The 27,224-nt window shown below is 36.1% G+C and overlaps 9 protein-coding genes across 14 annotated transcripts; 5 read left to right on the top strand and 4 right to left on the bottom strand.

The window, feature by feature from the left end:
- Window positions 1–566: 566 nt before the first annotated feature.
- On the top strand, window positions 567–14,569 carry dep-1 (Receptor-type tyrosine-protein phosphatase dep-1; the record flags this gene model as incomplete). Of its 2 annotated transcripts, NM_001267263.4 has the most annotated exons (18): window positions 567–824; window positions 885–983; window positions 1,449–1,611; window positions 1,656–1,851; window positions 1,897–2,039; window positions 2,200–2,358; window positions 2,487–2,641; window positions 2,688–2,835; window positions 2,916–3,567; window positions 3,613–4,009; window positions 4,541–4,616; window positions 4,695–4,950; window positions 11,174–11,291; window positions 12,306–12,662; window positions 12,872–13,322; window positions 13,371–13,600; window positions 13,654–13,789; window positions 14,054–14,569. In NM_001267263.4, 18 exons carry the CDS (start codon window positions 598–600, stop codon window positions 14,192–14,194), a joined length of 4,104 nt encoding a protein of 1,367 aa, NP_001254192.1. The 2 variants fall into 2 exon arrangements, with proteins under 2 accessions (NP_001254192.1, NP_001254193.1); NM_001267264.3 differs by lacking the exons at window positions 567–824; window positions 885–983; window positions 1,449–1,611; ... (8 more) ...; window positions 4,695–4,950; window positions 11,174–11,291 and having other exon boundaries at window positions 12,373–12,662; window positions 14,054–14,194.
- Window positions 14,570–15,197: 628 nt separating this feature from the next.
- Window positions 15,198–17,841, top strand: F44G4.7 (uncharacterized protein). The gene is made up of 7 exons (NM_063523.5): window positions 15,198–15,439; window positions 16,139–16,326; window positions 16,375–16,775; window positions 16,821–16,929; window positions 17,009–17,089; window positions 17,135–17,250; window positions 17,578–17,841. Exons 1-7 carry the CDS (start codon window positions 15,298–15,300, stop codon window positions 17,765–17,767), a joined length of 1,227 nt encoding a protein of 408 aa, NP_495924.2. The 5' UTR covers window positions 15,198–15,297; the 3' UTR covers window positions 17,768–17,841.
- Window positions 17,842–18,571: 730 nt separating this feature from the next.
- F44G4.6 (Sarcospan) lies at window positions 18,572–19,493 on the top strand. Of its 2 annotated transcripts, NM_001267261.2 has the most exons (5): window positions 18,572–18,648; window positions 18,693–18,793; window positions 18,844–18,937; window positions 19,105–19,186; window positions 19,244–19,493. In NM_001267261.2, the coding sequence occupies exons 1-5, from the start codon at window positions 18,577–18,579 to the stop codon at window positions 19,357–19,359; spliced, it is 465 nt and encodes a 154-aa protein (NP_001254190.1). In that variant the 5' UTR covers window positions 18,572–18,576; the 3' UTR covers window positions 19,360–19,493. The 2 variants fall into 2 exon arrangements, with proteins under 2 accessions (NP_001254190.1, NP_001254191.1); NM_001267262.2 differs by having other exon boundaries at window positions 19,105–19,493.
- Window positions 19,494–19,933: 440 nt separating this feature from the next.
- On the top strand, window positions 19,934–20,638 carry F44G4.5 (uncharacterized protein). Its single transcript, NM_063521.2, has 2 exons — window positions 19,934–20,069; window positions 20,123–20,638. Exons 1-2 carry the CDS (start codon window positions 19,992–19,994, stop codon window positions 20,582–20,584), a joined length of 540 nt encoding a protein of 179 aa, NP_495922.1. The 5' UTR covers window positions 19,934–19,991; the 3' UTR covers window positions 20,585–20,638.
- Window position 20,639: 1 nt separating this feature from the next.
- On the bottom strand, window positions 20,640–22,540 carry tdp-1 (Tar DNA-binding protein homolog 1). 3 transcript variants are annotated; one of them, NM_001026995.8, is made up of 7 exons: window positions 22,436–22,538; window positions 22,188–22,381; window positions 22,058–22,137; window positions 21,706–21,944; window positions 21,476–21,616; window positions 21,215–21,423; window positions 20,640–21,110 (listed from the first exon to the last, which is right to left on the bottom strand). In NM_001026995.8, the coding sequence occupies exons 1-7, from the start codon at window positions 22,529–22,531 to the stop codon at window positions 20,834–20,836; spliced, it is 1,236 nt and encodes a 411-aa protein (NP_001022166.1). In that variant the 5' UTR covers window positions 22,532–22,538; the 3' UTR covers window positions 20,640–20,833. The 3 variants fall into 3 exon arrangements, 2 of the variants coding, with proteins under 2 accessions (NP_001022166.1, NP_001254189.1); NM_001267260.3 differs by having other exon boundaries at window positions 20,643–21,110; window positions 21,215–21,432; window positions 22,436–22,540; NR_151561.1 differs by having other exon boundaries at window positions 20,834–21,110; window positions 21,215–21,432; window positions 21,706–21,954; window positions 22,436–22,531.
- A 162-nt stretch (window positions 22,541–22,702) lies between these two features.
- On the top strand, window positions 22,703–23,340 carry F44G4.3 (uncharacterized protein). Its single transcript, NM_063519.4, has 4 exons — window positions 22,703–22,887; window positions 22,934–23,029; window positions 23,080–23,179; window positions 23,229–23,340. Exons 1-4 carry the CDS (start codon window positions 22,823–22,825, stop codon window positions 23,295–23,297), a joined length of 330 nt encoding a protein of 109 aa, NP_495920.1. The 5' UTR covers window positions 22,703–22,822; the 3' UTR covers window positions 23,298–23,340.
- A 7-nt stretch (window positions 23,341–23,347) lies between these two features.
- On the bottom strand, window positions 23,348–24,001 carry ndub-2 (putative NADH dehydrogenase [ubiquinone] 1 beta subcomplex subunit 2, mitochondrial). Its single transcript, NM_063518.10, has 2 exons — window positions 23,901–24,001; window positions 23,348–23,856 (listed from the first exon to the last, which is right to left on the bottom strand). Exons 1-2 carry the CDS (start codon window positions 23,990–23,992, stop codon window positions 23,466–23,468), a joined length of 483 nt encoding a protein of 160 aa, NP_495919.1. The 5' UTR covers window positions 23,993–24,001; the 3' UTR covers window positions 23,348–23,465.
- Window positions 24,002–24,095: 94 nt separating this feature from the next.
- On the bottom strand, window positions 24,096–25,729 carry F44G4.1 (Brix domain-containing protein F44G4.1; the record flags this gene model as incomplete). Its single annotated transcript, NM_063517.8, has 6 exons — window positions 24,096–24,313; window positions 24,363–24,492; window positions 24,538–24,645; window positions 24,691–24,761; window positions 24,876–25,112; window positions 25,163–25,729. The coding sequence occupies 6 exons, from the start codon at window positions 25,727–25,729 to the stop codon at window positions 24,272–24,274; spliced, it is 1,155 nt and encodes a 384-aa protein (NP_495918.1). The 3' UTR covers window positions 24,096–24,271.
- A 101-nt stretch (window positions 25,730–25,830) lies between these two features.
- On the bottom strand, window positions 25,831–27,205 carry ooc-5 (Torsin-like protein). 2 transcript variants are annotated; one of them, NM_063515.3, is made up of 4 exons: window positions 27,099–27,205; window positions 26,949–27,056; window positions 26,716–26,899; window positions 25,831–26,664 (listed from the first exon to the last, which is right to left on the bottom strand). In NM_063515.3, the coding sequence occupies exons 1-4, from the start codon at window positions 27,190–27,192 to the stop codon at window positions 25,980–25,982; spliced, it is 1,071 nt and encodes a 356-aa protein (NP_495916.1). In that variant the 5' UTR covers window positions 27,193–27,205; the 3' UTR covers window positions 25,831–25,979. The 2 variants fall into 2 exon arrangements, with proteins under 2 accessions (NP_495916.1, NP_495917.1); NM_063516.6 differs by having other exon boundaries at window positions 25,834–26,664; window positions 27,117–27,196.
- Between the last annotated feature and the right edge of the window lie 19 nt (window positions 27,206–27,224).

Here is a 27,224-nt window from a genome sequence, read left to right as displayed (position 1 = left end):
TATTTTAAAAAACATATTTATTCTATGAATTCTACCATTTCCATCCTTGTCATTATGATGATGATTGTTCCATATTACCAGTTTCTTCTTCTAACCAGAATTACTCTTCAAGCTTCTCTTTGTTCCGTCAACAGTTGAAGCCTCACTTGACATCTTCCAATACCTGTCTCAGTAGTTGCTTAATAACTTTATTTTCAAAATAAAAATCTTCAAATTTGTTTTTGAGGAATTTTTCCTAAACTTTAAAAATTCTGAATCTGAAAAAAGCTCTCTACTTTTTCCCTCAACTTATCTCAAATTTCTTTGCAATCATCAAAGCGGCCATTGGGTCAAACGTAAAACATGATGACCCTATTTTCCCCTTGAACCCTCATATTTTTCTTGCTAATTGGAAAGTTCGCAAGACACTTCTGAAGTGATAAACTACTCTCTCTTCCGAATCTTTTCAATTCCGACGGTCAATTCGATCACTTTCCCTCTCAATCTTGTGTTTCTTGTCATTGTCATTTTCTTTCTTGTCATTTTGACCTTCTTTTCGAATTGCTTCATCTATCTATTCCCTTTTATTCAACTTTTTTTATTTTTTTGGATCATGAAATGATACGCTGGAAGTACGAACTACACTCTCTCATATGGCTATTTCTCGTGCTGCACCTCTCGAAATGTCAATCAGATTCACTGACAACATCGGCTGAGCAGCACGAGTTATTTGCCATCAAGAAGGATTCCTTATCGCCTTGGTCACAGATTCTTGTTTCATTACCAAGACGGCATCCATTGTATCAAAGTTTTGCCGCCAAGATTCAAGATGTCACTGAGAATATGTGAGTTTTTAATCAAGATTTTCAATAGAATTTTTTAAAATTAATTATTTGTGGTTTCAGTTCGGACGAAGTCAGAGATTCCAACAAAACATTCGTTTCTTCCGATGATGCTCCGTATAGTATTCGAATACATGCTCTTCGTGCCGGACATCGTTATTCGTAAGTTTGTTTTAACTATGCAGAAAATTAGAAGGAAATAAAAATTCCAAATAAAAAATTCATCTTCTGAGACACAGTTTAATGTTCTCGCAATTTGGCGCTTTCGTAAAGCGTTTTCCCAAATCTTGCCAATTTTGAAAACTAATATACGTTTTTGGGAGAACTGCTATTGTTAACTGATATTCAATTATTCGAAAAAATTCCACCTGTTCTGGCTACTTCAGCTTACAAAACAATAACTAAAGTTTCATTTTCTTTATAAAATGCTATCGATTAATTCACAACTCTGTTCTGTAAGTGTTTGGAAATGTTTGTTTAACATGGAATTTTGAAGTAAACATTTTTGTAGATTTAAAGTTTATGTAATTGTAGTTCAGATTAATTTTTGTATTCCAAAGAGAAGTACAACTGAACATTTAGTTTGTATTTTCCAACAACAATATATCTATAGGATAATTATTTCAGAATTGCCATTCACGGTCAAAAGGATGGATCAACTTCTCTGATAAAAGAAGAATCAGTTGTAATGGATCCGAGAGCGCCAGACTTTCGATCCATGGATTCTGATATTCAAGTCGCTGAGCACAACATCACAATGAGAACAATTAAAAATGATTCTTATCTTCAAGTAAGAATACCTTACCATTTTAGATGCAATGCTCATAATTTCAGGATTCGTTCTCAATTGAATATCGACAAATAAATCCGGACAAGAAATTTCCAGTTCTCCAAATTCTCGACATCCCGGAGCAGAAAAATTTGGAATTTTACCTTGGAAATTTGAATTCTGGATTTGATTATTCAGTTCGAGTAATTGCGCATAAAGACGGAATGAGTAGTAGACCATGGATATCAACTCTTACTACAAGTTAGTTATTGAAAGTTGTTTCAAATATTATTGAAAAAATTTCAGAGCCATCGCCATTGAAAGAAGTGAATATTAATCAAAACGCTGGATCGTGTGTGGAAGTTTCATGGCAAAATGATGAATTCAGTGGAGCTGATTTTTATACAATTCAATATTCACTTCAATCAACTCCTAACAACTCAACAAATGTAAGTCATATTAAAGGTTTCAAGAAAGGAAAAATATATATCTTAACTACAAAGGAAACTCGTCTCAAACGTGACTCAAATTTCTTTCGAAAGTCAAAAAATTAGTTATATTTGAATGTTCTTCCCGACTACTTTTCAAATATGAATTTTTCATTTTCAGATGACAATTCCATCAACAGAATCTTCCATATCAATATGTGATTCAATGTTGCAAGGAGAAGCATATCAAATTATTGCGACTGTTCAAAAAGGCGGTCAAGTCTCTGAACCACTGATCACAAAGTTTCAGCTTCGTCCCCTTCCACCAATTGACTTTAGAGTGAGTTTTATTTGTTTATTTCTTGTCAACCATTCAAATTTTCAAAAAAAGCAATCAATTACTGAGAAAAATCAAAATATAAGACTGTTTTAAAGATTAATTTAAAATTTCTTATTTCCGATTTTTAGGTTCGTGCTGATTTGAAACGTGGAAAGTACAAACTTCTTGCGGAGCTACCAACGTCGTCTAAAATTGATAAGTGTCAGATAACAGTTGCTGGAGATGAAGCTGAAAGATCAGTCAATTACGCGAATATTGAACAAACTAAATCTGGACACAAAATGTGAGTTATAGGAAATGCGCTCTTAATTTAATATTTTATATTTTAGATGCTGGTTTAACTTTGCACTTTCACCGGGAGAACGTTTCGATTTTTCGATTTCTTCGATGGCAAATGAGTCTGCAAGTCAGAAACTTCAGAAGAGCATCGTGCTCACACCAGCTTTTGATTTCAATGCATTTGGATTAACACTGCAGGTAAACTTTCTAGTTTTAATAAATAAAAATTTAATTTGTTCTCAAATTTTTTATTTAAATACAAATATATAATTTTTCAGGAATCGAACGGAGGAATTGAATTGATATGGCCGAAAAGTGAGGTTTTTATGACACGTGTCAAAGATATTTGGAACAAAGTAGTTGGAGCGGAAAGTCTTTTGAATATGAGAATAACTCCAATTGGAAACAATGATGAGACAGATAAAACTCTAAAGTTTGAAACATCTCCAAAAAATATAGATCCCGTATTCGCGAAGAATCTTGTAAAAGGAGCATGCTATCGTGTTCAACTATTCACTGTTACAAAAACTGGAATAATATCTGAGACACGTCACAATGAAACAATTCGAATGTCAAGTCCAGCAGTGAATGTTTCATTGGAAAGTGTTACAAGGTCATCTGCAACTCTTCGAATTGTATTTTCAACTCATCACGATTCCACATCCATATCAAATTGTCAAATGCATATTGTTGTACGAGATATGAATGGGAAAAGTGTTTTCGATAAGAGAATGCAACTCACTGCAACATTTGCTCCATTGCTCAATTTGGATGGATTAAGCCCATTTCACAAGTATACAGTAAATACACAAATTATATGTGGAAGTGGAAGCAGTGAGACTCCACAGTGTCCAGCGGCTACAAGGACAATGAGGCAATTGTCGTTTTCTACGAGACAGGATAAACCAGCGGCTGTGCAAGATCTGAAAGGTTGGTTTAAAAAAAATTGGCATTTAAACTAAGTATTTATTTCAGTTGAACCATTGAATTCTTACTCAGTGATGCTCACGTGGCTTCCACCAGCACTTCCAAATGGAATTCTAACGCATTACGCAGTTAATGTGACTAAAATAGGATCGGATGAGACTAGAACAATTGATGTTGGAGTCTCCTCGAATCGTTCCGATCATACTGTTCAAGTGGTCATTGATGAACTTTTTGGAGGACACACTTACAGTTTCAGTGTTCGGGCAGTGACTGAAGCTGGATTCGGAGAGAATTCTCCAGTTGTTCCGACTGTTTCAATGCCACTTATGGCACCACCAGTGCCTACAGTAGCTCCAATGATTATGAAGGAAAGTGTTGGAAGTCATAATATGATTGTGAGATTTCCAACAACAATGTTCGATAATAGAAACGGAGAAATTAAACAGTAAGTTTTTAAATGGAATTGGAATTGGATAATAAACATTTTTACAAAACCTTTTTCAAAGTCAAAAGGCCTGATAAATCTAAAATTATTTTAGTGTTGATAGGAAGGCACTTTTTTATGCGGGCCTGATTCATGCCTGCATATCACTTATTTTTTGAATTTTGACACCGGCTTCCAATTGTTAGTTATTTGGTGTTTATTGTGGAAATTTTAACTAACTACTAAGAATTGGGGAAAGTTTTACTTTGGCAGAAGACACGTGTGTAGGCATAAGGCATGCACAGGCTGGCATTATTATAGTTAAACTTTCTTCCAAACTATTTGAAACTGCCAGTAACATATTTCACTCATTTAAGAGAATAGTCTTTTGACAAAAGTTTTAAATTCTATTTTTAATCCAAGACATTAAAAATTTAAGTTGGAAAAGACGGTAAGTACAGTGATTAATATAACTTTCCAAAACTGAAAATATTAATCTTCCAAGTGTTTTGTTTAGATTCTATGAAAATAGTGCTTCATTTTCCTTTTCAGATTTGCTATAATTGTCTCGGAAACCACAGCTGACGAATCTATAAATAGATGGATAGAGAGCGACAACGGAACTTATGTAAGCAACTAAACTTATTTGCATTATGAAAAAATAATAAGTTAATCAAATGATGACGTCTCTATAATATATTTTCAGACATGGCAACAAGTACAACGATTTGATGTTTGGCCATCTTACGTGGCAAAACTTCAAGATATTCAGAAAGTGAAACAAGATGTAGATGTGTCGATTTTCGAAGAATTAGGGGAGGATGAGACTTGTCTAGAAGTGAGAGCCGATCGTATATGTAACGGACCACTTCGTTCCGCATCGAAATATCGTGTCAGAATCCGCTTGTTCACGTCTCCGACTTTGTTCACAGATTCACCTCCCAGCCAAGTGATGACCACCGGTGAGTTATTTCTTTCTTTCTTCCTCCGTTTTCTGTTCTTTTTATCAGTGTCACAATCATCATTCCATCTTTCCTCCCCCGCCCGCCTCCTGCTCCCCTCCTTCTCCTCCTCCACGCCCACAAATTTCATTTTGACTCCTGCTCTTGATAACCTGAAACCCGAGCCTTTTTTGAAAACCTCTCTCTCTGGGTACACAATTGCGGGTGCAACGGACATGGATCTCTAGTCCCACCTCGTTTACCTTCGTTCATTTTGTTTTCGTTTTCATTCATTTTTCTTCGAATCAGCTTCTCTCTCTCTCTCTGCCAATCATTTCCGGTCTGTCAGCTGATGACATCCGCAATGATCGGATCTAGTTGATATTAAACTGATGAAATGAGAGGCTAGAGATGAGACGATGTTCATCTTTCATCCGGTATTAAAGAATATCTGCAATTAGTGTAAGCTGCTTTTATGAATACGTAGAATCGAGTTTAGAGATTGAAATTTTTTTTTTATTCGTTTTTCAAAGATTGGAGGAGCCACATTTCTTGATCATTTTTGACCAAATTTATTACTTTTTGATAAAAGTATTAGCCTTGCACCTCTATTACTTTTCTTGGACAGTGTTTATTTTGATTGTCTTTGGATAGTATTTCAATGAAAAATTTTCGATTGAAATATTTTTTATTACTACTTTTGACCAACTCAAAAATAACCAAAATATAAAGCTCTCAAGGAATTGCTATATGGACATATTCAAAAATAATACTGTAGTTTTCCATATTTAGAAAATCGAATCATTTTATTCATACTTAGTTAGTTAGGTTTTAATAAAAATTTGAGTGAATTGAATAATCTAATTACCTAATAATAGAAATTGGCTAGAATTATATTTGAGCTGCGAAATGCAACTATCCCCCACCTCCGCCTCCAACTTCAAATCTTACATTTTCTTATCATTTCCCTTATTCCCCATATACGCCCATAATTCTAGAATAGTTCACGAGAGTATAATCAATTATGAATCACACACTACTGATGATAATATCAACAGCAGCAGCTCAAATATACTAATTTACTGATAAGTGCAAGTTCCCATTCGCACGTTTTTGTTAAGAATCTCAGCTTTTGGGATTTGTTTTTGGATTTGTTGAGAGAATTGTTTGATTAAAATATTCTAGTCTGCTTGTTTTGATAAGTATTGAAAGTTAGACCTTTTTCAGTTTTAAGAGTACAAGTTTTTACATGTGCAGTAGCGTTAATGGGGACCTTTTTCAACTTTGAAATACCCTACATTTGATGAAGCTTTGGAATTCAATTTTTTCGGTTTATCGTTGTGGTAGTCCTGAATTTCAGACCATTTTGGGTACTGCTAGCTCTAAACAATATGCTAATTTTCGATAGCTTTTTGTGTCTGGAAATTATGAGCCATGGAGATTTTTGAGATTTCAACTCAATAGTAGCAAATATAGATTTTGATTTCAGTTGTTCAAAGAATCAAACAAAAAAAAGAAATCCGATTTCGATTTCTAGAACTATTTTGAGAAGTATTGCACTAGAAAGACTAGCATTTGTGGTATTCTAAGAAAAAGTTTGAAATCAGAAAAGTACGTCAAACCGCCTTAATGGATCAAATAATCTTTGCTCGGCGAGCCATCCAACCAGTCAGCCGATTGAGTTTACCACCAACACATAGACGTTCCACCCGTGTGATAGATTAACATTTGCGATATGTTTATAAAGTAAATTGGGAATGATCTGATGGTGGCGAGGGGAGAGTCCAACCATTCATACACAAACACATAGGTGTGCTCCCGATGCCTGTGCTCCACGCAGCAGAAAAGCCGCGAACTTTGCTTTGCCCTCGGGACGCCGCCCACGTGAATATATGATATGTGCACACATAGCGACGTGAGCTCCCCGTGTGGGGTGGCGGGTGCTCCATCGAAGAGGAGACATAGAGGAGACAGCAGAAGCAGCAGCAGTAAGAGAGGAAATAGAGGAAGAGCACAACCAAGTGAGCACCAACAGCCGTTTTTTTTCGGGGGGCGAACACCCTATTTTCTCCTCCCGCCCTCTTATTTTCCTTCATTTATTCACCCCCGCTGTCCGTTCGGTTTTCCGCTTTTTTCTCACTCTGGGTTCAATTTGCTGAATGTGTTGTGTTTACTGTCCATTTCACGACGACTTCTTATTTTTTGCTTTTTTATTTCTCCATTTACGAGTAGACATCTCCTTTCTCATTTCCACTATTTCCATATTTTTTAGTTGTTCACAATCGAACTGACACGGGAGACAAGTGTAGTCGTAAATCATGTAACAATGGGCGGTTTTCTTCTGATTCGCTCTCCAATATTTCTCCCCCAACACTTTGCTGGAATTGTCTTTTTTTCTATTTTTGTGGCGCAAAATAACATTTTGAGTCTAAATTAGGAATTTCTGGGGTTAGAAAAGGATTAGGAGTTTTAGTTCCGCACACATAATTAACAAAAACAAAAGTGCCTCAATCTCAAAATAAAAAAAATGTCAGTTTTGTCGACGAGTTTTTAATATTATGAAAAACAATTAGTTTCATAAATAAATACTATCGAAGCTGAAATTTTAACGCTACCTTTTACATTTTTGAAATAGTTATTATTCTTCCTAAATCTGTTTTTGCAAAGTTTATAAGAACAAGTTACTTATCAATTTATTTTTGCCTGATTCTGAACCGCGGAATTTAAATAATTTGGACACCGAAGTCATCGGTGATAAGAAATTTGTTTCACTACAATTTTAAAATTTAACATCTGAAATAAATCATAAAGTTTTGCACAAGTCGACAATTTTGGATTGGTGGTTTTTTTGTGGATAGCAACATGAACTCTTGATAGGCGACTTCTCTTTCACTATTATTCTCAAGTTCTTGTAAGTGAAAATTGAAATTTGATTGCAAAAATCGGTTGTATAATATTTTTAAATTGTTATGGCTGTTATGAGTGATCTAGAGGATACTCATACGTAGTATGCAAACTATTTTAGTATTCCACTTTATTTTGGAAGCTCATATCTCACTATCTGTTAACTTTGAATATATAAATTTATGCCTTACTATTAAAAAATGTTTTCTTATCTTTTTAGGTCTCCCTCATATTGAATAAATCTTTTTTCCCAATTTCATAATAATATTTAATTCTCTCCCACTGTGAGAACTTGAGTCTTTGCAAAAAGTAATCCCACCTCAATCCTTCAAACTAAAAATTTCATATCCGTTCTCTGTCCATTTTCAAACAAAAAAGTTCCATTCATAACGCCTACCCGTTCTGCTCAAAAGGCAGGAAAACACAGACAAAAGGGCGAAAAGTTGTATAGAATAGGCATGATTTGATAAACCATTCTACCCGAATCTATTGTGTATGCAAATCAGTTCTTCTTTTTGTCCTTTCATGACAATGAATATGTGCAGTTTTTGATCTCAAAACGTAGTTATTTTCTGGAGACTGACGGATAAACGACTAATCCGTATAGCCTTGGAGTCGTCCGTTGATGAGCACACACACACACACACATGCTCATTCACTCACTCACTCACTCACAAACAGCCAAAGAGGAGCCAAGTTATGAATAAATATGACAGAGAGAGAGAAGAGACAGGCTCTCGTTTTGGAAATCAGACACCATGCATTTTTTTGTTTTTTTTTCGGAAGGATGAATCGTCCCCCACCCCCATCCTGAGCAGAAAATAGAACGTTATTCTTTTCTGTTCTTCATTTTTTTGCTGAAAATTTGAATAATCTTGTTAACACTGAGCTATATGTACTCGGTATTTTCAACTATTTATTTCCGACACCCTGAAATTAGATAAACAAGAAATTTCGATGATCACAGTATCGGAAAGTTTCTCTAAAATCTGTACGTCCCCAAGTTGTCATGTTAGTGAATGAGCTAAGATTTTGTATGCTTTTTAATGCACTAATAGTAAGCTTTTCCCATAAACTTGACAATACCTACCTACTTGTCTTCAAGGCAACCTACACCTGCTTACTGAATATCCACCAATCAAACAGTATTTGACACACCCTTACATAGGATGTCTATATAACTTTTGTTCCCCAGTTCATAGAAAATATGTATCAAAAACGCGTTTCGTTGTCTATCTGAGCAACGATTACCCTAGTCAGAAAAAGAAGAAGGGAGTGGTACTACTAAGAACCAATTCTATCTAGAAAACCAGCGAACAAACCGCCCCCACGAGAAGCTGTGTATGTGTGTTGTGTCTCCATTTTTCTTCCTGTATTCAACGACATCCCATTACTTTTCTCATAAAGGATGTACGTTTGAGCCTTCAGAACCTCTTCAGCATCCTCTTTTGGAATCCTGCAAGAACAATAAAGTATTGTTATATGGAATAGAAGGAAGAAAAGTTTCTAATTAAATCTTCCTTCGCTCTTCCTGCTCCTCTGTTGTACTTCATCTGATTTGAAGCTTCTCCCTCCCACCCATCCTCCCCCACTTTGAAATGATTACCCGGCTCACCGCTTCTTTTTTTTCACTCATTCTTCTTTTTCTTTCTCTCCTCATCATCATCATCGCCTTCTTCTTCATCTTTTCCTCCAATTTTTCTTCTTTTTCTTCTGAGTTATGAGAGGAGCACACAGGAGGGTGCTAGAATGCGCATCGTCTTCTTCTTCTCCTTCTTTCTTTCCACACTTCTTCTGTCTCTTCTCTTTCGTGAAGCACCCACGCACACCTTGTGCTGCTCGATGAACATCTCAGCTTCTTCTTGGGTTGCCCTTCGTTTTCAAAATTTTTGCATATGCTCTTCTTCCAAATCTTCTTCTTTTTTTTCTTCCTCTTTTGTCATTGCTTATGCGCGACCCCCAAAGGTGACAAGAATGTCCAAAACACACAGATTTTCCTTGAATTCTTCTCTCACGTCACTCCTTTTTTCTTAGAATCAGGAGCAACAGAACTTATTGTAAATAACAACTTGAACTTAATTAGTACTTTCTAGAAATCTAAGATATGTAATTTCGTGGTGTTTAAAACTAATATTTTGCAATTCTCCAAATGAGAAGAAGTCTGATGTCTTTTTAGATTTATGATCAAGCTACCAAACTTAGATTTTAGCATCTTTAGGGATTAGGTCTGGATTAAGTATAAGATCTTACAACGATTGATTCCAAATTCACGTGGACAGGTATGGTATTTGCTCACTGATAGAGTAATCTAGGTCTTTCCTGCTCTTGGTGATAATATTATCACCCAGATAACTCTAATAGTAGATTCCATCCGTGTTCCAGTGTGCGATAAGACCCAGTATGTCAATATTAGTATGGCGATTAGGACAATGATAGGTGGTCAATATTTTATTGTTTAGAATTTCTTTATGAGCAAAAAAAATTTTTCAGAAATTTTTCAAGTAGAGAACTTTTGAAACATGGTTTCAACTTTACTAGATTTTCTTAAGTTTCTATAAAAATTACAGTATGTATCTCATATAGCAATTTTTTCACTGCATTTTTATTTTGAGCTTTTCCATACATTATCTTCTAGAACAACCTTATTTTCATCTAACCCAATTTCGATTTATTGCCATATTCCAACATAATTACCTATATATCTCACTACTTACGTGTACATGACTCCAATATTCAATCAGCCTCAGTATTTATAAAAACCCACTAAATAATTCCATTTCATGTTAGTATTGTTTCCGAAAAACATTTTGAATGGCAATCAAAATCTGTTCCAGATACTTTGTACACTTTCAAATGACTTTTGTAACGAGCAAAGTAGGTGGAGCAGAGCACGTCATCTTTTTTTGTCTTTTTGTGAGAAACTGAAAAGATTTTTCGAGGAAAACGTACAATTATTCGTATCTCGTTGTATCCTATTTAAGCTCACATCGGTGAGCCAATACTCGGCTCCGCCCTTTAGAATTTCGACAATGACGCTCCATTTCTCAATCTTCATCTAATAATTTTGATCTACGATTCGACCTGTCACTTTCATTCATTTATGTTTGCAATGACGCCAATTAGAGAACCCTTTTTTGACTTCCATTTTATTGAAAAAAATACTTCAATGTGCGTCATAGTCTTATGGACTCTGACATTTTGAATAGCATTTCTAAATTTTTATTCCGATTTGTCGAATAAAGTTTCATCTTCAATAATTGTTAAGAGTTTTAGCCATGATCTTACACCATTCAATTTCAACAATGTAATTTCAAAGATTTCAAATTAATTATAATTTCAGGCTCAGCAACTCCAGCAATCCCATTGCTAACAGTTGTCGCTGTTCTGATTGTGATCGCATTCGTCGGGATCGTCGGAACCATATTCCTCTTCTTCTGGAATCGAACAAAGAAAGCGAGGTAAGTATACACTCGCCCTTCTATTCCATCTTATTCTTACTTTTCTAAAAATGGAAAGACCACCTAAAACTAGTATTTGTTCCTTTTTCTCTTTTTCTCGACTGTCCGGTCATGGGAGGTCTTCCTTGTTCTCCATTCTTTTGTGTTCGAGTGTTCAGCTGTTTTGCAAATCAAACACAAGCCTCTCCGCGCGTTGTGTATTCCTATTTTCTTTCCCTGAAAATTTTTTTCTGGTGTGGATTTCCACCGATTTTCTCCCGCTTTAATTTTGGTGTAGATTCTGGAAATTGTGTAGTTCGCAGCGAACCTTCAGATAGCTTGTTGCACAGTTAATTCCTATTTAGTTCGCAGAACAAATTTCAAAGCTTCTAGGTCATTCTGCAATGCTGGTTGTACAAATAAACAAAAATAATGTTTATGCTACACTATCAACATGGCATATTTATTCGTGTTCTATTATTGTACACCAAAAATCTCTCGAAATTCGTTAGCTGAAAATTAAATGTACCTAGTGTTCTTATGATCTTTTTCAATCTGATTAGCAGATAATCACGCATTGATCTCCCGTACTATGTTGATTTGATAATTCTTATCTCTCATTTAACTGTTGCCTTTTCTTCTCTCTAAAAATAGCAGAAAATGATATTTTCTCCCTGTTTCTTTGGGAGATGACTTCAGTATTATTGAAAACAATTTACTCGGTTTTTTTTAAATTTAAATTTTTAAAATTAAAAAATTCACTGTTACCGAACCGAAGACTACATTTATTTTTCATGACACAAATTGACGTCATTCACTCGTTTGCATATGTGCGCATAAATACACAAAGAGATAGACATCAAAATTCATGAAAAATGCCAACTTTCGATATCTTGAGAATGCTTGTAGAAAAAGAGAAGCATAAAGTTGTAAAAAATGATGTCTGTTTTCTAAATGTGTTTGAGTATCTCTGGGTATCTAGTATCAAATGTTCATCATCCATGGACATATTCTTATTAGTATATCAAATTGCAGACTCGCAGCGGCAGCATTCAAGAACGGACCCTCGAAAGAGAAAGAGTCGCAGTGGGAGGCACTCAAAATGATGATGGCAGAGAGAGCCGCTGACTGCCTTGCAAAGCTCGGCCTCGACGCGACGACACCACCACCGTCATCGACGACGAGTTCCAACTCGCCGACCTCCACCTCGACGACGATGACCGATTGTGGAAGTAATCCACATCTCGGAGCACCAAATGCAGGTGGTCACCGACGAACACGGAGTCTTCGTGAGCGGACCGGTGTCGAGCATCGTCTCGAGCGACTCTCGTCGGGTCCAGTTCATCGGACACCTCTGTACACTGTTGTTACTGGGGCGAATACTAATAAATCGTGAGTTTAAATTTAAATATCAATTGAAGGAGAATACAAAAAGCTTAAAATCAGTCATCAATAATTTAGTTTCTTGGCTTCAAATTTTTAAAAATTGTATAATACAATAGTTCTGAAAAGTGGTCTCATGGTCTAACTAGATCAAACTCCAAATCTTCCATCAGTTATTTCGTTCACCAAAACTACAAAATGTACACTTTTCGTTTCAGAAGACCAGTACGAATCGAAGACTTTGCCGACCACGTGAGACTAATGTCAGCGGACTCTGACTTTAGATTCTCAGAAGAATATGATATGATGCGAAATGTTGGAGTTGGACAATCTGTAGCTGCATCGGAATTGCCAATTAACAGACCGAAAAATCGATTTACAAACATTCCATCCTACGATCACTCGCGTGTTAAACTATCGAATCCAAATAATATCGAAGGTGGAGATTATATAAATGCGAACTATGTACCTGGATTCTCATCACGTCGAGAGTTTATTGCTGCACAAGGTCCTCTACCAACAACACGTGATCATTTCTGGCAGATGACGTGGGAGCAGCAGTGTCCAGCAATTATAGCACTCACGAAATGTGTTGAAAAGGGAAGAGATAAATGTCATCAATATTGGCCTGATCATGAGAATGTACCTGTTTTGTATGGAGATATTGAAGTGAGATTTTGCAATGAAGTTATGAGTGTTCTATGTTTTAATTTCCAGGTGACAATAGTAGCAGAAAAGGAATTCGATGAATTCGTGATCCGAGATATTCGACTTGAAAAATCAGGTCCCGATGGTCGCGTAACACGATTTGTCAGGCACTGGCATTATATGGCATGGCCTGATTTTGGAGCCCCGTCTCATCCAAACGGTATCATTCAATTCTCAAGAATGTTCCGTCACCATCTTCCACATTCACCTCATAATGCTCCAACGATAGTGCATTGCAGGTAAGACAGTAGTTGTGATTATAAAATAGATTTTTAAAAAATGTAATTTTCAGTGCTGGAGTTGGTCGTTCTGGAACATTTATCAGTATTGATCGTCTCCTACAATCAAGTTCATTTGGTGATCCAATTGATGTATTTGGAACTGTTTGTGAAATGCGATACGAGAGATGTCAAATGGTACAGAATGAGGTGAGTATTAAATTGAATTTTGAGTTGGCATTTTGAAAAAAACTTTTAGTTTCAACAAAAAGTAATTCATTTAATTCCAAGCCAGTCCGATTCCGATTGAACCTGACTTACCAGTGTATCGGATTTTATAATAGATAATTTTGTTTAATTTGAAAATCTCCAGGCAAATTTCAAACAATATTTATAAGTAAAACTGTCCAGAAATGAGTTCAAAATCCAAACTCAACATTATTATTTCCATTTAACATTTTCCGATATTTTCAGCAACAATACATATTCATTCACTATTGTATCCTTCAAGTTCTACAAGGATCATCTCCGTCTCCAACATCTACTTCAACAGGTGCTCATCATAATGCTGGTTTTGTACAGGATGGTCAAATGATTGTCGAATCGGGATTTTGAAGAGAAACCCCTTCTCTACATTTTTGTTATTTTTCTCCGGATACTTACCTCTTTCTAGTCCGCTATTCTTCATCTTTCCTTTTCAATTTTCCGTTTTTTCCTTCATTTTGTGGTTTCCACGGGTAGCTCATCTTTGTTTTTTCTCTCTTTCCTTCACTCCATCTCTTCCGTGACTCCTCCCATTTTCTGTATATCAACCCCTCAATTCATGGAGATTATCAATTCTTTCAAAAAACGCGATGTTATATACGGGTCACCCTAACACATGAGAACATCTATTCATTGTATGTAACATGTACTTCTTTATTTGAACGATTTACTTGCAATTACTCGATCTAAATAATTTTTAACATTAATAAATACTTCTCACATTTTATGTGTATGTTACTTCAACATGAAATTGAAAACAGAATTGAGATCCAGAAAGTTTGCTGAATTGAGGTGTTGTCGCTTTTATTGGGGTAATACTTGTTGTCTTAGGCAAATTAAGATTTTTGTCAGGAGGGTAACCTAGGGATCTTACAGAGTTCTTCCGCTGGAAAAGAGAGGTCCCAACTCAATACATCAATTTCGGACTTTGAACAGTATCTCAGTGCTCAGTGGTGCTTATAGGATAGACCTTTTTGAGGGATCGGAACTATCGGAAGGCATCATAGCTATCTCAAAGTGACTCCTGCTCTCAAATGATTATTACTTAACAATAAGTTTAGTTAAAAACATCTGAATCATAATAAATCAAAATCATGTCTACAATACCAAAATAAGGTAAAATCATGTTATTGTGTGAGAACTTAATAGAATTTTTGTGTAAATATTCAAACTTTATTTTTAAAATTTCAGTCTACAAAATATCACATTAACACCCACTTGCTCTTATCATTGTCTAACAGAAACCTCTAGTTGTCGGAACTCGTGAGCAAAAAGCAAGCGTCGAGTCGTCAGGGGCAACCAACTGATACGGCCTCTAATCCCAGCTGTTATCCCCACACTCTCCGCCTTCTTTCAAAAGTCCAGTTGTTTCTGAATTAACTGGCACACGCCATTATTACTCATTTTCAAATGATTACCCTTCAAGTACCAATTTGAGAAGACCGAGATGACGGATGAGCCTGAAAGAAGATGCTATCGAAGCCATTCTGAATGCACAGAACAGTGCTTGGAATACTCTACCAAAACTTGTACATCGCGCTGCTCTACCTCCAATTGCTCCAAAAACTACACCAAGTATGTTGGTCAAAGGCGAAGGTTTGTCTCTTAAATATTGTTTGGTAAAATATCTTACAAGTATTCAAAAAGTTCCTAAGAAAATTTTGTCTAGGTAAATTGGATTTTCTTTAATTTAATGCTCGCCCACTGGTTGCTTGATTCTGAACTTGAATTAAATTATTTTTGAAATATTAAGTTAGCTTTAATGCAACTATTGTTCTTCGATGTTAATATTTGTAAGTGAACAACAAAACACTTGGAAATTGTAAAACATTTATAAAGTAACTTCAACATTTTTTATGCTTCACAAAAAAGTATCTACGACATCAGTCACAAAACCCTATTAATTTATAAATATTTGTCAAAAGCGAACCTCATTTGTAGGCACGAATGCCTGCCTACAAGGCCTACGCATGCTTCGTACCTACGCCAAAATTACCAAAATTCCCGTTCAACGTTCTTATATTGAACATTAAAATAAATGATTGAAATGAGAACTTAAGATATTTTTAATCTAAATAATAATTTCTGTGTCAAAGCCAGGATTAAGTTAGCGGTAGGCAGGCACGCACGCCTGACAAAAAGTGTCTGTCTACAGTTTAGTTTCAAATAATAACACGAGCTGAAAAATGACCTGATTATCACGAGACTGAACTTTTTTATACTTTTTATAATCCATGTGCAAGCTGAAAAACCACTTACCCATTTTGGATTGAACTAGACTATTTCCTTTTTCAGAAGCAAGTCGTCCAGCCACAAGTGTCGGAAGTCGTCCTCCCACAAGCTCTATAGGATTTCCTGCACTTCCAAAACTAGGAACAAAGCCAATGAAATCAATTTCTGAAAAACCACAAACTCCACTATATCCGATTCCCCGAACTAATATTGGTTTTACGCTTAACCTGAATGATATCGATGAAAATGAGGTTTTGTCTGGAGGGAAAGCGGAGAAAAATTGAACATTTTGGTTTTAGGTCCTGCGTCCCGAATCAGCTGCAAGTACTGTCATGGAAAGTGAACGAGAGTTAACAAAAAAGATTTTGAATGTTCCGAAGACATTTGCAGGCTTTCGAGAACTCTCTGTAGATCTTGATCAAGTATCTTCGGAAGATATTATGAACATGTTACAAGGATCATATTCTCAAGATCACCACCATAGTGGATTTCTTTCAATAGCTACTGTTCTGTCCTCAATTCGAACTATTCATCCCTCTGACACGTGGCAAAATCTGTTTGATTGGTTGATTGCAACAGGTCTTGACTCAGATGGTTATCCAGAACTTGCACCACCGTCATCTCCAAATATCAGCTACTTGGTAGACTATCAAATGTTCTTTGATGTTCTGCTAAACGATAAACAGGCAAGAGAAGTCTTGTAAGATCATTGAACAAAGAACTTTGATGACTTTTGAGTTTTCAGAGTTAATATTCCAGAAGTTCTAGATTCTGATGATGGTGGAAGTGTATTCTCTCATCTGCCAAGTAGGCCAACGTCAAGTCAAGAACAAAGAGAGAAATGGAGGGTTAAGGTAATCAATTTTAAATGGGTTTTTTTTTCGATTACGCGACATTGTCTTTTTACTAAATTTAAAATTAGATTTATTTCAGCTACTCATCGATCTTGAAATGATTCTCTCTTTACATCCAGACATTGACATCGAAAGGTTTAAGTTAGCAACCGATAAAAAGGTTATATTAATTCTGAGCCACATTCCCACAATTCTCAAATTTCAGATAATCACCGTGGAAGAACTGAAAATGCTCTTCCAAATCTACGGGCTCGCGGAGCACATTCAAGATATTGAGCAGCGTATAATTGATTGCTTTTTGACTCATAATCGGGAATTTTGGTGAGCATGAAATGAAAACGAGTGGGAAAAGGGGGCAGTGTTTTCACCTGGCAGTTGAAAACTTGAGCTTGAAAACTTTCGAATATATGATTAAAAATAAGGATAATTGTATGTTTGAATGTAGTCACTACAAAACATGAAGTGGTGATCATAGCAATTTGTGGTTCTTAGAATAAGTGAATTCTGGCTGTCAGGTTAAGGGTATTTTATCACTGAAATTTTTTGCAATGTTTGAAAGTTCTGGTGTTCGATGTGCAATACTAATAGAGATTGCACATCTTAAAGGGAGGTCATACTAATAGAAGATATACGGCATCCTATTTTCAGTTTTTCCGCCTTCGTTGGATGCCTCAATCAAATAAATCCAGCAATTTTACGTGCACGTACACCGACTCCTCCAATTGTAAAACTTGCTCCATGGTGCAAAGGTCCGCTTCGAAAACTTGATGATTCGGGAGTGATACCTGATTTAGACGCAAGCGGGTCCAGTTTAAATTTTAAATCCGATTCACTATGATTCTTTCACAATAATAAAAATGTACTGGTTGGACTTTTGCAAGTCCTTGTTTTCAAATGAATCTGTGCTCTGTTTCGTTTTTATTTCTTCATTTCTCTCTTTCTCATCAATCAGCTGCCGCAGTTTTTCGTTTTTACACATGTCAAACGAGTATGCATCTTCTTTTTTTTTTCTTCCAACTCTTCTTCAACTCAGAGTTAGTGTGATCTCTTCGTTTGGGTCATTTTTTGATGTCAAAAATCGAAGGTGGCATGTATTCTTTGGTTTTAAAAGTGTTCTGTAAACTATTATCAGCTATAATATGAAATATGCCCAACTCTGAATGTGAAGTGAGCTGTTCAATTTGACTGAAACTTTGGATCTTAAGATAGGCACCTACGGCCGATCATTTTTATTACTCTAGATATTGTAGACAGTCACTTTCTAAATTATGAATGTTGTTTGAACACAATTTTTGTTTCAGTTTTTTTTTGGCTTGAGTCAATCCATAAGCGCATTTAAATGGATTAACAGAAACATATTTTAAACATTTTACCTTTTTGGTTTCATTCTTCAGCTTTCCTATTGAGTCGTTTGTATTTGAACATTGTTTGAACATGCAGCAACTCTGTATGCTTGAAGTTTCTGGAAAAGTCAAAAAGTTTCCGAAGTTTGGTAATATTCCAAAACTTGACAGAAGTTTTTGATGATACAAATAATTTTTAGACCCTTTTTTCATGACGTTTGATAATTTTAGACTTTTTGTAAACGTCAATTTTTCACTTTTTTCACAATAAATGCATTGATTTACTGAACAAATTGCAGGAAGTATGCAAGAAGGATATTCAAATCTAGGAAGATGCCTTTCCATTATTCACTTTCTCTGTGGCTTCTTCATACTTGTAAGTTTTATTAAACAAAAAATATCAAAACAAAAAACCTACAGATGTCTGGAGTTGGCTCAAACTATTTGTCCCATGATCCATTTTCAATGAGTTTTGCTTTTATCTACATTTTGGTATCTCTTATATGTTGTGTGACAACTAGGTTGGTTTTAGTGGAGTCTTGTACACAAATTATTAAATTGGATTTCTCAGAAACTACGATCCACTTTGTCTCCGAATGTGCGCATTTTTATCATTTGTGATGACAGTTGCATCAGCCTATCTCGTCTATCAACATGCTAGTCAGGTAATTCTCTATAACCCATCTTATCCAACCGAATTTCTAACTGTTGTGGACGGAACGCAAACCTGAACTTTATACAGACGTGACCTTTGGCTCATCATGAACTTACACCTATCGTAATAAACTCTTATCTCCTTGTCCCTCGCTCAATACACAACACTAACTTTCAGACAGAACAAGTTTGCCTACGCAAATGCGTTCGAACTGAGGACTACTTTCACACACAACTAGCAATCATTTGTGGGATACAAGGTTTCAAATTACCAATGGGAAGTCCGATAAGTTGTCAACGATTTATCTCATTTTTAGTTTTAAACTGCGTCATCTCTATTGTCTATTCGTGTCTGTGCTTGAAGAAATCCCCAAAGAATCAGGCATATGATTGTGTGAAAATGGAACCGGAAGAGCTGCCAGTTACGGTTTGAAAAAGAGGAAAATTGGGAAGGAGAATTAATTTTATTTATTTTTAATAAACTTACCGAACTTTCAACGGAAGGACTGTTCATAGAATACTGAATTATATTTATCGGATTTAATAAATAAATATTGTGAATTGATGTTTCAATTCTTGAAGATTTCCTTTTGGAATCATCTGTGGCTCATAAATTTGGAAATCGACGGAAAAATTGTTTCTAGGATTTTTTTTAATACTTTGATTCTGTTTCAAATATTTGAATCTGAACAGTGCTAATGTTGCTGGATTTGTGTCGAAAATTTGGCATTTACCAGAACTTTGGAACTCCTAGTGATCCAACGTTAACTGGTTTAAGACCCATACGGATACAATTCAAATGTTTACGATGTAGATTTTTTTGAAAATATGAAACATTGGATATGATGCTTATGGAAAGCTGATATTTTTCTAAAATTATTAAATTTTCTTGGAGTCTACGCGAAATTTTAGATTATGACTTTGAAAAATTGTAATAATAACACAATTTTTTAAAACCGCGTGGAATATAAATTTAGAAATTAAAATTTAGTTTTTTTTTTCCAAATAAACTTTCAATGATTATAAATAAATTATTTCGAACTTTGAATTAGAAATTGAATTGAAATGGAACACAAAAAATCAACGGATTCGAGATCATGCAGCCAACTTTCAACTTCAATGGATAATATTCAACGAAATTTGGTAAGTTGATTTATATTTTTATCCTTTTCAATTACAGAATTATTTTAATTTAGATGCTTCTGGAAATTGAGAAGAATGAAAAGTCGAGCTTTGATGACGTCATCACGGGTGCCGAATCGGATAATGGTTGGGAGGATTGTTTGAGAGAAACTGAAAGTGTTCAAAGTCAATGGATCACTGAACAATCCACCATTGCTTATCCAGAAACTACACGTGTCAATTGTGATGGTCCACAAAGTTATTATGAATTGGCTGATTTGAATTATAAGCCAGCAGAGAATACTGTTCGTTTGGCTCGTGTCCCATCACAGTACCAACTTGATGCTTTGTCCGAGATTTTCGTTTTCGATGTTCCTCAACATATTGCCGTTAAAAAAGTTGAAGCTTCATTTCTGCCGAAATATGTGAACACGAGTTCCGAGGTTGCCCAGAATTCTGTGAACACGACGCCATACTTTGTGAATTCGGAGTACGTTTCTGAGATGTTGTGCAATGAATACTCGGAAACTTACTAACTTTTTGTGCCTCTTGTCTTACCAATTCTTGAGAATGAACTAGTTTTTTAGTCGATTTAATTTCAGGTTTTTTATTCAGAGATTGTAGAATTGCATTATTAAAAATACAGCATAAAATCGCAAAGTGCGTCGACATGAAAATTGTAGGGGTCTAGTAAATGTGAGAGAACAATACTAATGACAAATTGTCAGACAAGAAAATTGAGAAAAGTGTAGAAAAATATGAATAATAACGATTTTTCGAGAGAATCACCATCCTGGTCCTCTCGAGTCTCCAGGTGCCCAGTATCTCCTCTCGAGGGGAGAATTTTGCTGACGGTATGAGTAATCTTGTGGTGGGCGGACGAATGGCATGGGCAGAGGTGCTTCATTTTGAATCGGTCGTCTATCCGGTCGATCACGTTCTCTGCGGTTACGGTAGCCAGCTGGAAGGCCATAATCAGGGCCAACTGATTGATTATTCTCTTCTCGAGGCTGTGCGATGCTCAATCCAACTGATAAACCGTTGACAGTTAGCGATCCTTTGCTGAAAATTATATTTCTTACTAGAATGAAAAATATGAGTGCTTAAAAGTGATGCTACACCGGAGACAGTTATTTTTAACAGGTTTTCCAAAAAATTAGCAATACCTGACAATTCTTTCCGCGGCTTCGGCGCTCGACAGCGTAACGAATGCAAAGCCTCTGAATGGTTTTGGGATGAACACATCGGTAACTACTGCAGTCTCTATATAGCTTTTTGCTTCATCTCCAAACACTTTTCGCAGTTGATGTTCGTCTACTTTGTCTGTGAGCCTTCCGACAAAAATTCGACTGATTGATGGACGACCTTGTTTGTCCTGCAAACTCTGCTCAACTTATTAGTTTTAATTGATCAGTATAATAACATACCCTTCCATCTGGAACTTTCACATCACAACGACGACCATCAATCATGTGCTGTGGGATAGCTAATACTTTATTTTGTTCACCGACTGATGACATTCTGACAAATCCAAATCCTTTTGAGTTTCCATCCGACTTTCGTTTTATCTGAAGAAGAATATTGAATATGTATTTTTAATGGAACCTATGTGAACTTAATTCTCTCACTTTCAGATTCCTTCACTCATCTCACGAACCTCACAGAACACAACAGTTCCTATATCTTCGAAGTATTTCTGAAAGCACTCGTCAGTCGTTTTGAAGTCCACACCGAGCACGATGAGGTCAACTGGCTGGCTGTCTCTCTCAACCGCTCTCTTCCTGCCCGAACGTCCGTCACGACCGTCATCCGAATCCGAGTCGTCACTCGATCCCACTTTACGTCTCTTCGCACTCGTCGCGTCAGCTGATGACAACGCTCTGACTCTCTCGCTCTCTGAATCACACTACGTCACTCGAACGTCTTCACTCAGACTGTCACATAAACCGTCTCTACTCAAAAGCTTGAATTTTGGTGAAACTAGTTAATATAAAACAAAAACAACTTACGCGGGGCAACAATAACGAAGAACGTTTTATTTTCCCAGCCGTCAGCTGGAGCAATTAATTTCAAACCACTGGGATCGACTCTGGAAAATAAAATAAATTTTAAGTCAGTATACCTCCACCAAGCACTCACTGAACAGCTCGGTTGGCTCCAGTTTTTGGATTTTTGTACTTCAAACCAGTAGCACCCGGAAACGATGCTTGCAATGTAGTCATCAAGACAACACCATCAACGGTAGGAAGTTCTATTGGCTCATCTCCATTTGGATCTTGTACTGTGATGAATTCCGGGTCCGTGGTTTTCTTTTCGTCACTCCCAGTTTGTGTCTGGAAAACATGAACATGGGATATTAGCAACTGTACGAATTATTATTAACTTACCAGTTCTGCCTCTTTTCGAATTTCCTTAACTTCATCCAAGGGTGATTTAACCTCGGCCGCAGGTTCTGTTTTAACCTTCGGCGTTTCGTCGGCCATTTAGTGACTGGAAACAGATATATTTGAAATAATAACAAATTTACTAAAATAATGAATTATTTGTATCTATTTTTAATCAATAAAACCAATAAATTGAGCCAAAAATCTCCGAGCAAAAATCTTGTAAATTAATTACACAAATGGTGTGCAAACACCATGACGCACATATGCACACATTTTCACACCGTACCTCTCAGAAACTAGGCGTCTCTGAATTACAAAAAAAACCTTCTTTTGCCCATTAATGATCATTTTATTCTCTGAAACTTGACAATTGACTATTATTCAAACATGGAAGGTGACAAAAATGTGGTGATGAGTTCAAAACCGACAGGGAAAGCCAATTGGAAAATAAAGTAAGTGTTGTTCACCAGCGTTAAAATTAAAATTATTAACTTTCAGATTCCACAAAATTCTGTCATATCCTATGAAAAGAACTGGTCCTGCAATTGTAGCTTCAACGCTTCTCTACATAGTAATGTACAATGTTGGAGTCCGGTAATAAAACATTGTAATTGATTCATTTTTAACTGAAATACTTATTTCAGGTGGTGGAAAGGCGACAAACATCCAGTAAATCGGTTTATGTGGAAGATACAAGAACAAGAAGGAAGGCTAGATCCTACTCTTCAAGCGAAAAAACAAGTTGTAAGACTAAATTTCCGCTCGAAATAGTTTTTCATTCGTCTTTTTTCAGGTTCTTTCCTACCAAGAAGAGCGAGTTTATCGTCCACGAGACAATGTGCCGGACCTTGGAATAGTTTAGGTTATTTGGTTATAGATTAGAAATAAATAATTATATTTTTAAAATGTTCGTATTCGAAGCCACTTTATTGAATTACAATCAGGCATACAGGAAACGGTTAAAAATAAAAGTCAAGTCGTTTCAAGAAGAATGAGACTATGAATGAACTAAAAACATTCTGTCAACTATTTATCGATAAGTTCCATATTCTTTCTTGTGGTTGCCCCAGTATTCTGGATCTTCGGCAGAATCCTTTGGAATTCCGAGCTCTTCATCCGTGAACTCGCTCAAGTATGGCATGTACCAATGTCCCAAGAGATGGCCAGAATGATAGTACATGTGGTACGAGAACCACGCCCAAATGACAGCTGAGATGAAATAGGTTACACAACGATCGATGTAGGTTCGACCAGTTGTTGGAGTACGGTAGAAGTAATCTGGAATTGGCTTATCCCCCTTCGAGATGGTACCGCGGTAGTCTCCATCATAGGTGTGCAATTCTGGATTCTCCGAAGCTCCCATCTTTCCTCCAACTGGAACATTTGGACCAACAGCATCAGATCCCCAAGCAAATCGATTTCTAGAATAAAAAATAAATCTATACTATTCGGAAAGAAAATTTACCGAACAAAAGTCAGACGAGATGGGGAATTGACGAGTCCTCGATTGCGGAGGTGCTGCAGAGCCAACTGAGCAACGAATTTGTTCCCCAACATGGTCAGAACCTGAATAAATTCTGCGAATATATATAATAATAAAATATCATCAGAATAGATAATTATCGGTCAGAAACCTTAGAGGTAACAGTTTAAAAAAATTGCATCAAATTATATTATTCAATAACATCAACAAAACAACAAAATAAAAGCAGTAACAAAGATGATAGGGTTGCATGGGAGAGATTGAGATATTTGTTCAAAACTTCAAAAACCTTAGTAAGGATAAAATTGGGGCTTCGAATTTTTTTGCAACCTTTGAAAAACGAATAATAGTAATCAGAGGAAGAAACGACGACGACTGGTTTCCATTTCGTGTCTCTGAAATTTTTAATAATTTTCATTCAATTAATTTTAAATAAATCCATACCTTGAGGACCCATTCGAATTCTCCCCACTTTGCGTCGAAAGTACCCTTCTGTAGCCACTTAAGTCTTAATGTGAATCGAGGACCCAACTCCAGAAGCGCTGCTTTTGAACCTTCCTTTTTGAATTCGTATCTGAAATTTTTAGATATTCGATTGAAATAAACATGATTCACCTACCTATGATGTCTGAAAAAGATGTAATCTCTCTGATTGTGGAATGTTACAACTCTGCGTCCAGTGAATTTTGGATCGTGTGGAAAGAGACAAGCAAGCATTCGAGCGATGCTGAAAATATCTGATAAATTGAGTGATGTACGATATTAAACGCACTTGTGTCCAAGACGTGTGTTGAAATTGTTGAGAATCACTTCCGGGAAATGAGATGTCGACTCACCGAATTTCTGAAATTTGAATTTTATTCTTTATTTGAATTTTTCTGATTTTTCAAGGTAAGTTACATAAAATAGTTTTAATGATTTTAAGCAATACATAAAGAAGTTATCAAAATAACAAACCTTCAAATCCTGTGTGAATGTTAGACTATTGATTTTGAAATACGCAGTAGGTCCTTCAGGCAAATGACAGAAAATAATTCCATTTGGCTTCTTTCTATCTTCGTGTACAACAAGCAAATCAGTGAACTCTCTTTCTTTAGCCTGTTCGATGATTGTCTTGAGCAATACGTTCTTTCTTGTGAATATTTCAGAGTTTGGAATACATTTTTGAAGTTCGAAACAGAATTTGAAGGTTGTCTGAAAATATGGTAAATCAATGCTTTGAATATTTTAGAAGTGAAACTTACGATTTTAGCTTTTGGAGTCATTGTGATCATTACTTTTGGAGATGTTTCTCTGTTGAAATATGGTGCAAACTCGTCGTTGGCCTCGTCGTGCTCAACTTCGTCATCTTCTTCATTTACCATCGTCGCATCATACTCCCGCATACTTTCAATAGTTTTTGGAACTTCTTTTTGTGGAGCACTTTCTCCCAGTTCATCTCGAATCTGAGCTCTTTCTCCCTGTCTGGCTCTTTTGTCCTTTCTCAATGCTCTTTTCAATGCTTTTCCACGTTGACTTTTTGGCAGATGTTTGAAGTCGTCTTTTGTTTTTGTGGCTGTAGCCTTAGACGCTTCATACTTTTCCAGTAACTCTTGAAGCTTCTCATCGGTCAATTCTAGTTCTTGTTTGATTTCTTTCTTCACAACTTTCTTCTTCTTTTTCGGTGGCTCATCTTCATCTGAATCCACCTCATCTGGCATGTCTTCGGCTTGTTCAAAACCATCTTCATCGACGTCACCAGTAACTTCTTCTTCGACAAAATCAATCATCGACTCTTCTTTCTTTGACTTCTTGGACTTTTTTGGAGCCATCTGAAACAAAGTACGAGCATTTTCAACAAGGCATCAAAAATATACATAAATATATATAAACTGGATATTGAACCCAAGCATAGCGAATAATCAAGTTAAAAATTAATAAGAATATTTATACTGTTTGAAAAATTGGCAAATGAGGTAATCATCGAGGAATGCAATAGCTTACATGTACAGCTTCCCGTAATAATTTAGAAATTAAGTAAGATATAGTGGTAACTAATACTGATATGAACAAGAAAAATTGTTATAGTTCATCGTCGAAATGAACACTTGAGAGAAGTGGCCGTATCTTGGCCATTTCTAGATCCGTTTTAGCGTCGACTCGTTTACACCCGGATGAAGAAAATGCTTTGGAAGATTCAGGGAAGTATTGTAGAGAATTAAGAACTCGTTCGACAAAATCCACGTTGGACACCAGATCTCCTCTTCCTCGTTTTCGAAGATAAGCACCAACGCAACTTCTGACATGTTCTCGTTGTAACGGTAGAAATGGAACGAAATGATCGATAAGATGATTTGAGATGAGCTCGCTCATCTGTAAGCCACCTTTCTCGTTGTATGAGAAGTTCATAAGTTCTCGTTCGAAAGCTTCCAAGCGGAGTTGTTCACGTGGATAGCCACTTTCGTACTGTTCTTTTGTTATTCTTGCTATTTCTCCTCCACCTTTATTGCTTAGTAGAATGAAGATGCTTCTTCGAAAATCCACGCCAGAAATTGTCGAATAATAGTCGAGGAACGGTTTAATTGCGCCTAGCAACTGCTCTGGTAGTTTATCAGCCTCATCGAAAATGAATATTGATCGTTGACATTTTTGTACAGTTGTTAGAATCCGATTTCTTAATTCAACTTGATACTCTTCCAGTTTATTTTTGTCTGGAAAATCATTGGTCGCCACGATATGCTGGACAAAAGTACTGCGGAGTCCAAGCCTGGAATTAGAAATTATTGTTTTTCAACTAAAAATTTAACAAATTCCGAACCTGAACGTATTGTTTGCTATAATTTCAGCGACATAGTTCTTTCCTGAGCCTGTGTAACCGTGAAACGAAAGAACCAGTGGTTTTCGGGGATTTTCATTGTACCAATGAGATTTTATGGAATTTACAACGACGTCCTTTACCAAATGTTGGCCAAACAGTAGATTTGCAATATCCGCGTCCAGTGCTTAAATTAAGAATAATTGAATTCAGTGAAAAGGTGGAAAATATCTTACTGTGATAATTGAAATTTACGTCAGGTTCATGACAGCATTCATATAAGTAACACTTTAAACGATCCTTAAGACCCCAAAACGCTCCGGCCGATATCGCGATAGTCGTGCCTGAAAAAACCGAATATAATTAAAAATTCGACTTCTTCTCACCGGAATCTTTAATCTTACCGGTAATCACGCTTATCAATTCCGTGTTGACAAAGCACAAATGGAAAAGAAGGAGAAGAACATAATCAAGTTTCATCCACCTGAAAATTGATATTACGCTCGAGTAAA

The sequence above is a fragment of the Caenorhabditis elegans genome, chromosome II (assembly GCF_000002985.6).
Source record: "Caenorhabditis elegans chromosome II".
In the NCBI taxonomy this organism is placed as follows: Eukaryota; Metazoa; Nematoda; class Chromadorea; order Rhabditida; family Rhabditidae; genus Caenorhabditis; species Caenorhabditis elegans.
The sequence above is the reverse complement of the archived record's forward strand: the minus strand, read 5'-3'. Positions and strand labels throughout refer to the sequence as shown.

Excerpts from the sequence above, each read along its gene's own strand:
- tdp-1 (NM_001267260.3), bottom strand. The coding sequence starts at position 22,531 with ATGGCCGACGAAACGCCGAAGGTTAAAACAGAACCTGCGGCCGAGGTT. Across the intron at positions 22,382-22,435 it reads TTCGAAAAGAGGCAGAACTG|ACACAAACTGGGAGTGACGA; the intron begins GTAAGTTAATAA and ends CATGTTTTCCAG. Across the intron at positions 21,945-22,057 it reads CTTCGTTATTGTTGCCCCGC|AGAGCGAGAGAGTCAGAGCG; the intron begins GTAAGTTGTTTT and ends AGTGTGATTCAG.
- F44G4.6 (NM_001267262.2), top strand. The coding sequence starts at position 18,577 with ATGCAAGAAGGATATTCAAATCTAGGAAGATGCCTTTCCATTATTCAC. Across the intron at positions 18,649-18,692 it reads TCTGTGGCTTCTTCATACTT|ATGTCTGGAGTTGGCTCAAA; the intron begins GTAAGTTTTATT and ends AAAAACCTACAG. Across the intron at positions 18,794-18,843 it reads ATATGTTGTGTGACAACTAG|AAACTACGATCCACTTTGTC; the intron begins GTTGGTTTTAGT and ends TGGATTTCTCAG.
- ndub-2 (NM_063518.10), bottom strand. The coding sequence starts at position 23,992 with ATGTTGGGGAACAAATTCGTTGCTCAGTTGGCTCTGCAGCACCTCCGC. Across the intron at positions 23,857-23,900 it reads TCTCGTCTGACTTTTGTTCG|AAATCGATTTGCTTGGGGAT; the intron begins GTAAATTTTCTT and ends TTTTTATTCTAG.
- F44G4.5 (NM_063521.2), top strand. The coding sequence starts at position 19,992 with ATGGAACACAAAAAATCAACGGATTCGAGATCATGCAGCCAACTTTCA. Across the intron at positions 20,070-20,122 it reads ATAATATTCAACGAAATTTG|ATGCTTCTGGAAATTGAGAA; the intron begins GTAAGTTGATTT and ends ATTTTAATTTAG.
- F44G4.3 (NM_063519.4), top strand. The coding sequence starts at position 22,823 with ATGGAAGGTGACAAAAATGTGGTGATGAGTTCAAAACCGACAGGGAAA. Across the intron at positions 22,888-22,933 it reads AAAGCCAATTGGAAAATAAA|ATTCCACAAAATTCTGTCAT; the intron begins GTAAGTGTTGTT and ends ATTAACTTTCAG. Across the intron at positions 23,030-23,079 it reads ATGTACAATGTTGGAGTCCG|GTGGTGGAAAGGCGACAAAC; the intron begins GTAATAAAACAT and ends TACTTATTTCAG.
- ooc-5 (NM_063515.3), bottom strand. The coding sequence starts at position 27,192 with ATGAAACTTGATTATGTTCTTCTCCTTCTTTTCCATTTGTGCTTTGTC. Across the intron at positions 27,057-27,098 it reads CGGTAAGATTAAAGATTCCG|GCACGACTATCGCGATATCG; the intron begins GTGAGAAGAAGT and ends CGGTTTTTTCAG. Across the intron at positions 26,665-26,715 it reads ATAGCAAACAATACGTTCAG|GCTTGGACTCCGCAGTACTT; the intron begins GTTCGGAATTTG and ends TTCTAATTCCAG.
- F44G4.7 (NM_063523.5), top strand. The coding sequence starts at position 15,298 with ATGAGCCTGAAAGAAGATGCTATCGAAGCCATTCTGAATGCACAGAAC. Across the intron at positions 16,327-16,374 it reads ATGATATCGATGAAAATGAG|GTCCTGCGTCCCGAATCAGC; the intron begins GTTTTGTCTGGA and ends TTTTGGTTTTAG. Across the intron at positions 17,251-17,577 it reads ACTCATAATCGGGAATTTTG|TTTTTCCGCCTTCGTTGGAT; the intron begins GTGAGCATGAAA and ends TCCTATTTTCAG.